This window comes from Stegostoma tigrinum, chromosome 45 (genome assembly GCF_030684315.1).
Source record: "Stegostoma tigrinum isolate sSteTig4 chromosome 45, sSteTig4.hap1, whole genome shotgun sequence".
NCBI classification, from domain to species: Eukaryota; Metazoa; Chordata; class Chondrichthyes; order Orectolobiformes; family Stegostomatidae; genus Stegostoma; species Stegostoma tigrinum.
Genome location: NC_081398.1, coordinates 14,611,928 through 14,624,365, shown reverse-complemented (window position 1 = coordinate 14,624,365; position 12,438 = coordinate 14,611,928). Strand labels below are relative to the sequence as shown.

General features: G+C 44.5%; 1 protein-coding gene across 1 annotated transcript in view; it reads left to right on the top strand.

The window, feature by feature from the left end:
* Positions 1-12,438, top strand: part of LOC125448686 (uncharacterized) — a 43,777-nt gene that overhangs the window by 3,789 nt on the left and 27,550 nt on the right. The window contains exons 2-8 of the mRNA XM_059642690.1: positions 2,061-2,200; positions 6,597-6,652; positions 8,420-8,512; positions 9,267-9,394; positions 10,228-10,377; positions 10,954-11,031; positions 11,940-12,119. Of these exons, the coding sequence (XP_059498673.1) occupies positions 2,061-2,200; positions 6,597-6,652; positions 8,420-8,512; positions 9,267-9,394; positions 10,228-10,377; positions 10,954-11,031; positions 11,940-12,119 (825 nt within the window). The remainder of the gene's footprint in view (positions 1-2,060; positions 2,201-6,596; positions 6,653-8,419; positions 8,513-9,266; positions 9,395-10,227; positions 10,378-10,953; positions 11,032-11,939; positions 12,120-12,438) is intronic.

Sequence of the window (12,438 nt, the reverse complement as noted above, 5' to 3'; positions counted from 1 at the left end):
GTCTGTCTCCTCTCCACCTCTCTTTTCCTCTATCCATCTTCGATCCACCTCCCCCTCTCTCCCTATTTTTTTCAGACCCCCCTTCCCCTCCCCCATTTCTGATGAAGGGTGTCGGCCTGAAACGTCAGCCTTCCTGCTCCTCTGATGTGTTCATCCAGCTCTACCACAAGATACTGGGGTTGGGGCTTTGGGAAAGGGATGGGGATTTGGCAGAGTGAGAAAAGAAGTGGGATGTAATCCATTTAAAATAGAACCTGCAGGCACACTGAGTTCATCCAGCATCCTCAGTGCTGATTTCAGTTCTCCAGTATTTGCGATGTTTTGCTTTCCTTTTTGCTTGCTGTCAAGACTGGTGATATACAGGAACTGACCCTGACACACACACACACACAGTATCCCCCTACAATAAAATAACAGCTGTTTTGTGATACTGAAAGCAACATTGGCCAACAGAACAGGAACGTTGGCCAAGTGATTAGCAGAGAGAGTAAGTGATTGGCATGCTGGGAAGGGATCCAAAGCCAGGAAGCTTGCAGAATTCACTGTCAGATTTATTTTAAATGTTTTTATTTAACCTATTTTTCTAATCAACCTGTTACTACTGACCACTGGAGCAGATGGTACTTTAAATTGGACCTACCGGTCCTTGGATCAATACTACTACAGCGCATTGGATCAGACCAGACAAACTGTGCAAGCCATTTACCTGGATTGACTATATTGAATAAGCATCGATGAGACAATGCTTTGGGGTTTCGATGGAACAACAGCTTGCAGTCAGTAGAATTGCCTCTGAAGACGTCTGACTCCTAGGATCTGCTCAATCAATGGGGAAATTACAATATCTAATACTTCCTTTTGTAACACCTCTTCCTGGGTTCGAAACCCATTCACATGGAGTAACTGAATAGTGTTATTAAAAATCCTGTACCAAACTGCTGTAACTACATGGGAGGAATCTGCATCTCAGTTATCATGCTGATATTGCAAACGACAGAAAGTTACTGTACTTTGGCATGACCCAGAGGGGACGCTCTGGAGACAATGTCAACACAAGAAGTAGGAACCCCGAAAGTGAGAATAACAGCCTCGGGCTCATCTTCAGGTCAGCCAGTTGTAACTGGAGTAGGAAAACAACACTTACAACTCACACAGGGCTGTACTGTACCAGCCAGCAGTGTCTACACACCACCCCAAGAATTCCCCAGACATGACTTACACCACCACAAACACACCAGTGACAAAACACCCCACGGCCCTATTCATTGTGGCTGACACCTCAAGCAGGTGATGCCAAAATACCCCCAACACATCTCCTGCCCCAACGTTCTGGGCCACTGCTACACAACCATCAAAGACACCTGCTGCTCCCACCCCGCTCACACTTTGGAAAGTGCGATCGCAGCGCGTGTTCCTCCTCCCAGCTTGCAATCAGAAGCTGAAACAGGAGAGTCCTTCACAAAATGAAGTACAGTGCTGGCCCAAAGGAGTGGAAGACTATCTCTGGGACTGCTTGGACTCAGTGGGCTGGACTGTGTTGAAGTGATCAGTGGAACATCTAGATGAGTACACCCCCGCCGTCACAGACTTCATTGACAAATGCTTGGAGGACTGTGTGCCACAGAAGTCAATCCGAGTGTTCACCAACAGTAAACCTTGGATGAACCAGGAAATTCACTCCCTACCGAAGACTAGATGAGCAGCATTCAAGTCGGGTGACCCAGCCCAAGACAGAAAATCCAGATATGACCTCGGCAAAGCCATCAGAGAGGCCAGGAGGCAGCACCGGACCTAGTTAGAGGCCCAGACCTGCCAAACATTGGATAAGCATATGGACGTACATGGAATAGTGTAGGTTAGATGGGCTTCAGATCGGTACGACAGGTCGGCACAACATCGAGGGCCGAAGGGCCTGTACTGTGCTGTAATGTTCTATGTTCTAAACAGATTGGCAAGGCCTAAACAACATTACGGGTTACAAAGTGAAGCAGAGCAAGATAGCAGAAAAAGACACATCCCTTTTTGACACACTCGATGCTTTCTATGCTCGGTTTGTGCAGAATACCACCAGCGCTGCAATGCCTGCCCCGACAGCCCCGGACATACCTGTTCCCCCTGTCACCGCTTCAGACATCAGATCAATCTTCCCAGGAGTCAGCCCAAGGAAAGTGACGGGCCCAGAGGTGACCCCGGCCGAGCAGTCAGATCCTGTGTGGACCTACTGACATCTTCAACCTCTCCCTCCTACAAACCAAAATCCCCACCTGCTTCAAGAAGACCACCTTAAACCTAAGAAAACACACGCAGTGTACTTTAATGACTACTGCCCAGTGGCTCTGACCTCAATAATCATGAAGCACTTCAAGAGGCTGCTCATGGTCCACATCAACTCCAGTCTCCCAACCTGCCTTGATCCCCTACAATTTGCATATTGACATGACAGATCCACAGAGGATACCATATCCCTAGCCCTGCACTCATCCCTGGAACATTTGGATAACAAAGACACCTATGTCAGACATAACAAGGTGTGAAGTTGGATGAACACGGCAGGCCAAGCAGCATCAGAGGAGCAGGAAGGCTGACGTTTCGGGCCTAGACCCTTCTTCAGAAATGTTATCTCAGATGCTCCAGCATCTGCAGTTCCTACTATCTCACCTACGTCAGACTCCTGCTCTTTGACGACAGCTCTGCCTTTTACACTGTTAACCACTCCAAACTGATCTCAAAACAGTGTGATCTTGGTCTCAGCTCCACCCTCTGCAACTGGATCATCTGCTTTCTGACCCACAGACTGCAATCAGTGAGGATCAGTAACTGTACCTCCTCCACAGTAACACTCAACGCTGGAGCTCCTCCCCCAAGGATGGGTCCTCAGCTGCCTATTGTACTCCCTGTACACCTATGACTGTGTTGCCAAATTCTGAACGAACGCCATCTACAAGTTTGCTGACGACACCACCATAGTGGGACAGATATCTAACAATAATGAATCAAAAATACAGAAGGGAGATAGAGGGCTTGGTGATGCGATGCAATGAAAACAACCTGTCTCCCAATGTTGACAAAACTAAAGAACTGATCATTGACTCAGAAAGAAAGGAGGAGAATACACCCCTATCTATATCAGTGGAACTGAGGTTGAGTGGATGCAGAGCTTCAAGTTTCTCGGAATGATGATAACCGACAACCTGTCCTGGACTTCCCATGTAACTGTGACAGTCAAGAAGGCACGACAACATCTCTTCTCCCTCCTGCAGCTCAGGAAATTTGGCATGTCCATAAGGTCCTACACCAACTACTACAGATGCAGCATTGAAAACATACTGTCTGGGTGCATAATGGCCTGGTATAGCAACTGCTGTGCCCAGGACCGTAAGAAACTACAGAAGGTGGTGTACATAGCCCAGGCCAACACGGAAGCCAACCTTCCATCCATGGACTCCATTTACAGGGCTCGCTGCTGTGGAAGACGGCCAACATCATCAAAGACCCATCACATCCCAGTAAAGATCTCCTACAACCTCTTCCATCAGGCAGAAGATACAGAAGCCTGAACACATGCACAAGCAGGTTCAGGAGCAGCTTCTTTCTGGCCATTAACAGACTGTTGAATGAACTCCAGCCTCAAATACTATAACCTGCATTGTAATCTGCCTGCCTCTAAGTCTTTTTGATCTGTATATCCTTTGCTTGCTGTGATCTGCCTGTACCGCTCGTAAACAAAGCTTTTCACTGTATTTCGGTACACATGACAATAAAATCAATCAATCTGACAGGACTGAATCATTCCCTTTCACCCACTGTGCACTGTGAATACATACAAATTGTTCTTTTTTAAGAATTTGTATCTCCTGACATCCCTGTCACCTGCATGATATGCCCTGCTAAAGTGAACTGAGGCTAATTGCAGTAACACAGCCCAGTTTGAAACTGACCTTCACACACAGTAAATGGGTGTTAAATTGACCACTGGTTATGCTTTAGAAACTAACTACTGTGGCCAAAAGTTATTGTAGAGGGAAAGATGCGAAAGCTTTTACTGATGTAGCTTTTTCTTTTCTCTTTTATATCTTTTATATACCCTCCCCAGTTTAATAACATCCTTCCCATAACAGGGTGACCAGAACGACACACAGTAGTCCTGAAGAGGCCTCGTCAACATACTGCACAGCCCCAACATGCTGTCCTGACTCCTACATTCAAAGGTCTTAACCACCCCATCGACCTGTGATACAAATCTCCAAAAATTTTGTGCCTGAACCCCTAAGTCTTTCTGTTCTACAACACCTCCTAAGGCCCTTCTTTTAATTGCATAAGTGCTGCTCTTGTTTGTTTTCTCAAAATGCAGTACTTCATATTTATCCAAATTAAACTCCATCTGCCCCTCCTCAGCCCATTGACCCCATTGATCCAGATCTCTTTGTAATCTTAGATGACCTTCTTCACTATTCACTATACTACCAGTTTTGGTGCGAACTTACTAATCACATCCCCTATATTTTCATCCAAATAATTTACATAAGTGACAAACAAAAGTGAAGCCGGTACCAATCCCTTTGGAACACCGCAGGTCACAGGCCTCCAGTCCGAAATACAACCCTCCATTACTGCTCACTGTCTCCTACCATTAAGCCAATTATGTATCTAATGGGCAAGCCCACCCTGAATCCCATGTGATCCATCTTTAGTAGTTAGTCTACCATGCAGAATCTTGTCAAATCTGCCCTCATCAATCTTTATGGTTACTTCATTAAAAAATTTAATCAAGTTATTGAGACACAAAGCCATGCTGACCATCCCAAATCAGCCCTTGCCTCTCCAAATGCATATAAATCCTATCTTGCAGAATCACCTCCAACAACTTACCCACCACTAATATCAGACTCACAGGTCTATCGGTCTCAGGCTCCTCCTTACAGACTTTCTTAAATAAGAGCACAACATTAGCCACCATCAAGCCCATTGCTACTTCACCTGTGTTTAGTGATGATACTAATATTTCTGTAAGGGCTCCCACAATTTCCTCTATAACTTCCCACATGTCCTGGGACACACTCATTTGGGTCCTGGAGATTCATCTATCATTATGTTCCCTAAAACATCCTTTTCTAAGTTTTCTCTTCTGGAAATGTGAACTGTTTCAAAACATCAATATTTATTTCCCTGAGTTCTCTAGCCTCCATATCTTTCTTAATAGTACATATAAAACAGTGAAATATTAATTTAATATCTCTCCCAACTCCGGAGGTTCAATACAAAGACAACTTCATTGATTTTTCAGGGGTCCTACTCTGTCTCTATTGAATGGTGGAACAGGGTCAAGGGGACAAAAGAGCCTACTCCTGTTCCTATTTCATGTGGTCTTTCCTTCATTGCTCACATCTCTTAAGAAAAGCAGGGGCAAGTATTAATAAGATTTTCATTTCGGTGTGGAACCAGTTACACTATCACTGCACCACAACATCTTTTAAGTGAACAAGGAACCATAATCACTTCTCTCTCTAATGGAGAGATAATCTATCATGTATATTTTGAAAGTAACTACTCCACAAGTGTGGGGTCAGCTGTGGAGACAAGGCCTCTGTGAGCTGCCACAGACAATAAGGGAATTCAAACCCATATCACCGATAGCGCTCCAATCATTTTCCTAACTGTTCCCAACGTTCCTGTTTGTAATATTTTCTGGTCAACCTGTTCAGAGATGTTATGGCACACTTGTAGAGCAACTGGAGCTTCAACCTGGTTTTCTAGCCTAGAGGTAGGGACACTACCACTGCTCCACGTGGCCGCTTTAAGGTTGTGGCTTGGTTCTTGCAGTTGTTGTGAATTTCCCAGGAAAAAATTATGTTATCAATGTTGCTGGCTCTTTCAGGTGACATGGGGAGACGAGCAGCCCTGTACTCTGTTATGGACAGCCCAAACACCCCAAAAATATACATATGTATTAATATATATCCATCAAGAGAAAACTCTGAGAGAGAGTAGCAGGGAGAGATGTACTGCAGCTTCCAAACCCAGCTTCAAGACCCCAGCAACCGCTACTGAAAACTAAAACTAAAAGTAGTGATTCCAGGGGAGCTTGACCCCATCCATTCAAGGTGCTTCTTTTGTTCCAACTTGAAAAAAAAAACCCAAGGCCTCACAATCTTTATTTATTGGATTCAAATGGACAACAGTGCACCTCAGTTTGAAAACCTCTCTTCAAAAAAAAACCCAGGACAAAATACATCTCTGAAAGCCATAGCATCGTCACAATTGGCCCATTTGATGTAGGCCAATGAATGAAGCCTACACTGAAGGCCAGTTACCCAACACCAATTAGGGAGGGCTCATCGTTCGCTCAATTGTAGTCAAATGTGTTTAAATAGCAGAGGGGTTGCTCAGTCAAAACTATGCTTTGTTGGCTGGTTTTTCCTGTGCTGAGCAGTAGTTGTGTGTGTGGGGCCAGCTGGTTTGGTTGCTTTTCTGGGGAGACTAGCACCATGGATTCTCATCTTTTAGGGTAAGTAGTTGTGTGTTTTTTTTAATCACCTCTGCTTGATCTCTACTCTGGTCTATGTTAACCTGAGTTAATTGCTCTTTCTCTCCATTAGATTGATGTTGCTCCTGGCAGTGTTGCCCACACAAGTGAAAACAGACCCACCCCCTGGTAAGCCATAATTCTGTTTTTGGAATACTTTTCATCTGCCAGACAAGACCAAGATGAATGCCTGGGTTAAAGCATCTTCAGGGGCTATTGATGACCTCTGAAGCTGCTCTTGATCTAATTTTAACTCCTCTCAAGGGAGGAGCATTAATACTCTTTGACTCTGCAAATATTTAAACATCCTATCTGCAGTACTCTCCTCTCTTTAGTGGAGTCTGGTTTTTCTCAGCAGTTGCAGTCCTGGCCCTGACTTAACCTACCCCATGCATCACAACTTCCCAGTCCCTGTGGCTTTGCCAAACTAAAGTGAAGCCTTTAGCTGCACAAGTCTGAGCTAGTCTCCATGTGCTTTTTGTTTTAAACACAAAGCATATGGAGACCACTAGAGATAATGGGAACTGCAGATGCTAGAGAATCTGAGATAACAAGGTGTGGAGCTGGATGAAAAAGCTAGCTTTTGTGCTCCTCTGCTGCTGGGCCTGCTGTGTTCATCCAGCTCTCCACTTTATGTGGAGACCGCTTGCTTAAGCAATCAACCAGACTTTCCTTTTAAAAAGGAATTTCTTGGACATAATTGGATTAATGAAGTCCTTAAATCTTGACCATAACCAGTGGTCTTTGGTCAAGTGAGAGAATTCCAAAAATTGATCTGACCTGAAGTGAGTGGATTCTGCACCTCAGCTCTAACAGGGCCAAACACTTAGCTGGAGGTTCTCTAGTTCATGGCTCCCTTACCAAGGCTGAGGAGCATCTCTCTTGTCCAGCCTGTAAACATGTTCTTGAGGTCTGAGTTGCCTTGTTAACCTATCACTGGCAGATTCCATGTATTTGCCTCATTATAAAGTAGCCACTGATCTGCTACTCCAACTTAGTGAACTGTTGTGCTGTCTCCATGGCAAGTGCCTTCCTCTTCATAAGGAATGAAACTGCACAGGACTTCCAATACAGGTGTCAGACTTCTAAAGGCAGTGAGATGCCTTGTTCCTGCACTCCTAGGCATACAGCCAATAAGCTGGCTTGTTTGTACTCCACAAACACTATCACCACCATATCCTCTCAACAGTGGAACTTGGCAACTCTTCCAAGAATTTAATTCTTAACCTTTTTAAACATTCCCATACTGAGAGAATATGGTAAATGTCTGCATTTAAGTGGCCCACATACTTGTGACATGCTCTAAGTATTCCTTAACTTGTATTGTCTGCAATTACAGTTGGTTTCCCTGGCAAGTCTCATTGTTCACCATATGACTACCTCCCCCAAAATAGGCCACCTACAAGGCCTTCACCCTCAGAAGGGTTGAGGCCCAAAACATTAGCTTCCCTACTATTTGGCCTGTTGTGTTCATCCAGCTCTAAACTGTATTCTTATCCTCAAGATAATGCCATCTCTGTGGCTGAGTCAGACTTTGTGGGGGGGAGAGAATAGCTGGCCCTGGGCCAAATAGTCTTTTCTGCACTTAAGAACTGGGCCTTCATACTAACTCATCTTAATGACTCCCCTATGAGATTAGGCCAAAATACCAACATGTGGCTTTCTATGGTATGCTGTATGTGACATCCTGACTCCAGACTTGTCACCAGTTTGAACCACCAAAGCACCCACTTTCCCTCTTGCTTCTCCACCCTGCCCCAGAGCCCCAAGAATGTCAGCAATCTCAGTACGTCTCATGCCTGCTTTCAACCTGACCTTGCTCTGACTCCTGGTGGAGTAGTCACCTCACCCTATTGTCTGACTTGATCAATGTATCTATCCTCTTCCCCTCTAAAGGAACCATACAAAAAGAATGTCGTGATCGTTACTTCTACATCTGGATTGATAGAAGCTTTCTCTTGGGAAGAAACTGGAGTATTGATGCAAGTGGTGAGTTCCCCAAAGTTGGATTAGCTCCAGGGCAATAAGTTGTCAAATGACACCTTTAAAAGGTGAACTGTTTCTTTAACCCTAAATATCAGGGGGGGGGGGGGGGGGGGGGTGCAGTGCCATTGGGGCCTCTGGAAGGATAACTCCAACACAAGAATGTAGTGTCACTAAACCTACACTTGGCTTAACTTTAGGCACTCAAAGATTACAGTGTGTGGGGGGGGGGGTGCAGTTTAAACTTCTCTGTCCATGCCTGTCACTTTGTAGACCTCTCATTCCAGTGAGAACAACCCAACTTTCTGCCTCTCCTCACAAGTAATGCCCACCACACCAGGCAACATCCTAGCAAGTCTTTCCTGTGCCCTCTCCAAAGCTGCCACCCTCCTGGTAGTAGCAACCAGAATTGAACATTCTAAATGTAGCCAAACTAAGCTTTTAGAAAGCTCTAGCTTTCTTTCCTAGAAAGGAGAACAATGCATTTGGTCAGAGTGCTAAAGTCAAGTTGTAGAGAGATTGTGCAAGATCTCTGGATCACTAATAGAGCCTCTACACCTGATCATCTCAGTATCAGTATTTACTGAGTTGGAACTTGAGTGGGAAAGGTACCTGGAAACAAAATCCCTTAATGTCAGTCTGACCATCTATGGTGTGATAATGGAATAGTTGCATGATTTCACTTAACATGGTCTAAATTGTCTTACCTTGCATCTACTAGTAGGAATGTTGATTCCTATTATGATCATCCTCCTAACAGATGATTCTCGAGTCAAGATCCCACTGACACCCCGGTTTGCAGCGACATGTGGCTTCACTGTCACTTCAGATAAATGGGGAAATCTTGAGATCAGGGTTTCATTCCTTGCCTGTCTGGTTCAGAATGATGTGAGTAACCTACCACTACTCGAGGTATTTGGAGCTGGGTAACATCTGGTCTCCTTTGCTTTCGGACAAGCAATGTAATATGCCTTGCTCTACAATTTTTCAAGGGGTGAAATATTTAACTTTGTCTTTGTATCAATTTGGTCTCTTGGAGCTGAGTCTAATGTATTGTGGTTAGCTGAAGGTACCTAACCACAACATGGCTGTCAACTGAAACATTTTGCCTCTTTAGCAAGCCTTGCTGCTCAAGTATAGCTACCCAGATTACATAAAGGGTCTCTTCACTCCAAGTGAATGAGTCAAGCACTCATTACACCAACATCCCACTTGGATTTGGGAATGTCTGTCTGCATTGGCCCTTCACTGTCATTAAAACCTTCAGTTTCTTCACAATCTAAATTTCATGTCCCACTTGATGCTTCTCCTTAGTTTCAAGGTCACTTGCAACTAAGACCAGAGTTGACGAGCTCAGTTTCCTTCAAACTTGAAGTCTAAGGAGTCTCTCCTGTCGTCATATGCTTCTTCAGCATCTGCTGTCCCTGCTATAAGGTACAGAGCAGGAAGGCCAGCACTCTAGGCCTTGACACCCTTTCTGAAGGGCCAAGGCCCAAAATGCCAGCCTTCCTGCTGCTTGGCATCCAACTCTACACCTTACCTGTCTTGTCCTCCATGCAAAGTCAATGGCATGGTGGACTACATAGATGTAAAGTGCAGCATGCTTGTATCGTGCAAACCAACTAAACTTGATAACATATCAAATTGCTTTTTATAAGCAAACCTTCAGGTTGACCAGCCTAGCACTTAAACACTACCTGTTTATATTCACTTCATTCTAGAATGATGATACCTTTACATTAACCATGCACTTGAATGTTGAGAACCAGTTTGTTCCTCATCAATACTCCACTTCTAATTTCTCAATGACCTGTGGACTTGGCTATCACTGGAGCTCAAGAGAAATAGTTTGTGAAGAAAACTACATGGAGGTAAGATTCCTAATGTTGTGGTATTGGCCTGCAACTGTATGGCCAGATGTTGTATCAAGTCCCCATCTGATGGGATATGTCTCTCCAAGTCTAATATAGACTACAGCATAACCCAGCCATGTACCCAATAGCTATTAGCATCTGGGCTTCTCTTCCCATCATACAGACAGCCCTCTAATACAAAGGACGTGGGTGTTTCTGGCTAGGCCAGCATTGATTCCAGGGATATCTGGAGAAATTGGTGAAATTCACCTACCTGGTGTAGGGGTACCCTCAGTGCTGTTCAAATTTGGGACTCTGCCCTAATCACTTAGAGCTGATCTCTTGGGCTTGCAAGTCCCAAAACATACCCCCATTAGTCCTGCTCCATACTACCTCACTTCAAACCTCATGAATTCCCATGGAATCTAATTCAGTGAAGATGTTTCCTTGGAGCTTTCTTCTAGACCTGAAGGTACTTGTAACTAATCAAATACAAGCTCCCTGACATCACCCTCTAGTCACATGAACTGACTAGCATAACCTCATGGATTGTTGCTCAACTGAACTATAAAACCTGACCTTTTTCCCAAATAGGTATCTGTCAGGAGATTGTTCCCTGGTATTGCTGAAGAGCAAATGGAATCTGAAGATTGGGAAGCAGTTATTCCAGCAGTAAGTTCCCCTCTAGAAACAACCAAGAGTAAGCCAGAACTTTGTCTTCTCTCACTAGCTGACTTAAAATTAACAGCAGTGGTTAGCACTGCAGCATCACAGCAGCAGGGACCCAGGTTCAATTCCAGCCTTAGGTGTCTGTCTGTGGAGTTTGCACACTCTCCCTATGTCTGCATGGGTTTCTTCCCACAGTCCAAAGATGTGCAGGCTAGGTGGATTGGCCATGCTAAATTACCCATAGTGTTTAGGGGTGTGTGGGTTATGGGTTGCTTCAAAAGGGCAGTATGGACTTGTTGGGCTGAAGGGCCTGTTTCCTCACTGTAGGACTCTAACCTAAGTTAATGTTTTATTAACTCTCCAATGGACAATTCAATTCCCTCTAATTTGAATCTTTCCACTAGAGGAACATCACAGGCCAAGCAGCATCTTGGGAGTGCACAAGCTGTTTTCAGGCCTAGACCCTTCTCCTACAGCTCTACACTCTGCATCTTACTTGAAAGATAACAGTAACTCCCTGTAGAGATGTCCTGTTGTAGGACAGTGCCAGAAACTAGGATCAGGGCACTTGGTTCTAGCCACCTTAGTGCAGACTTGAGCCTAAGGGCCTTGTCTATACTTGATTAGCTCTTTAAATACATGGCCCTGGTTCACTTTTCAACCAGTGAGAATTCCTATCAAGCCAAAACAGTATAGGGTCCTAATTACAGGTGAAGGACAAACACTATTAGAATTCTAACCTCTAACTACTCACTGGGTACCCTGGGGCTGAAATCATGTGATTCACATAGTTAGCCACAATAACAAATAGATCAATTCTTCTTAACACTCTTGACAATCATCTGACTCAGTTTTAGAGCAAGCTTACAGGCACTTGTATCAATAAGATCTAATCCAGAACTCTGTTCCAGGCTCAAGAGGCTATAACATCAGTGTGGCAGATTGTATTCCAAGTGGGTGAGGGGGAGAATCTGCAGCTGAAGACTATGACCACCACAGAAGCCCATTCCCTTGGCTATGGGGTTAATACAACTGCTTCCAGAGTTGTGTTCCGTGCTCCTTACAATTCCACTGAATCCAGCATAATAATGGTAAGTGGTTTGCATACCGAGAACTTCAAAAATCAGATCACTGGGGCAACAATCATCATCAGTCAGATGACAGTCACTTGTGGTGTCTCACTCCACTTTTGAAGTGTAACTAGTTCTGGTTCTTCAACATGGAGTGCTAGCTTTGATTGCTCAAATACCTTATGAGCAGAATAGCCCACTCAGCTCATCAAGTTGCCTGTCTTTCTAATTGCCAACAATCTGCCCACTAACCTGAGTACAATCATGAACTTGTACCCACATTCAACATGGTCCACACTTTCTAAAGCCTTTGTTAGAAAATGGCCCTACAACATGGAAA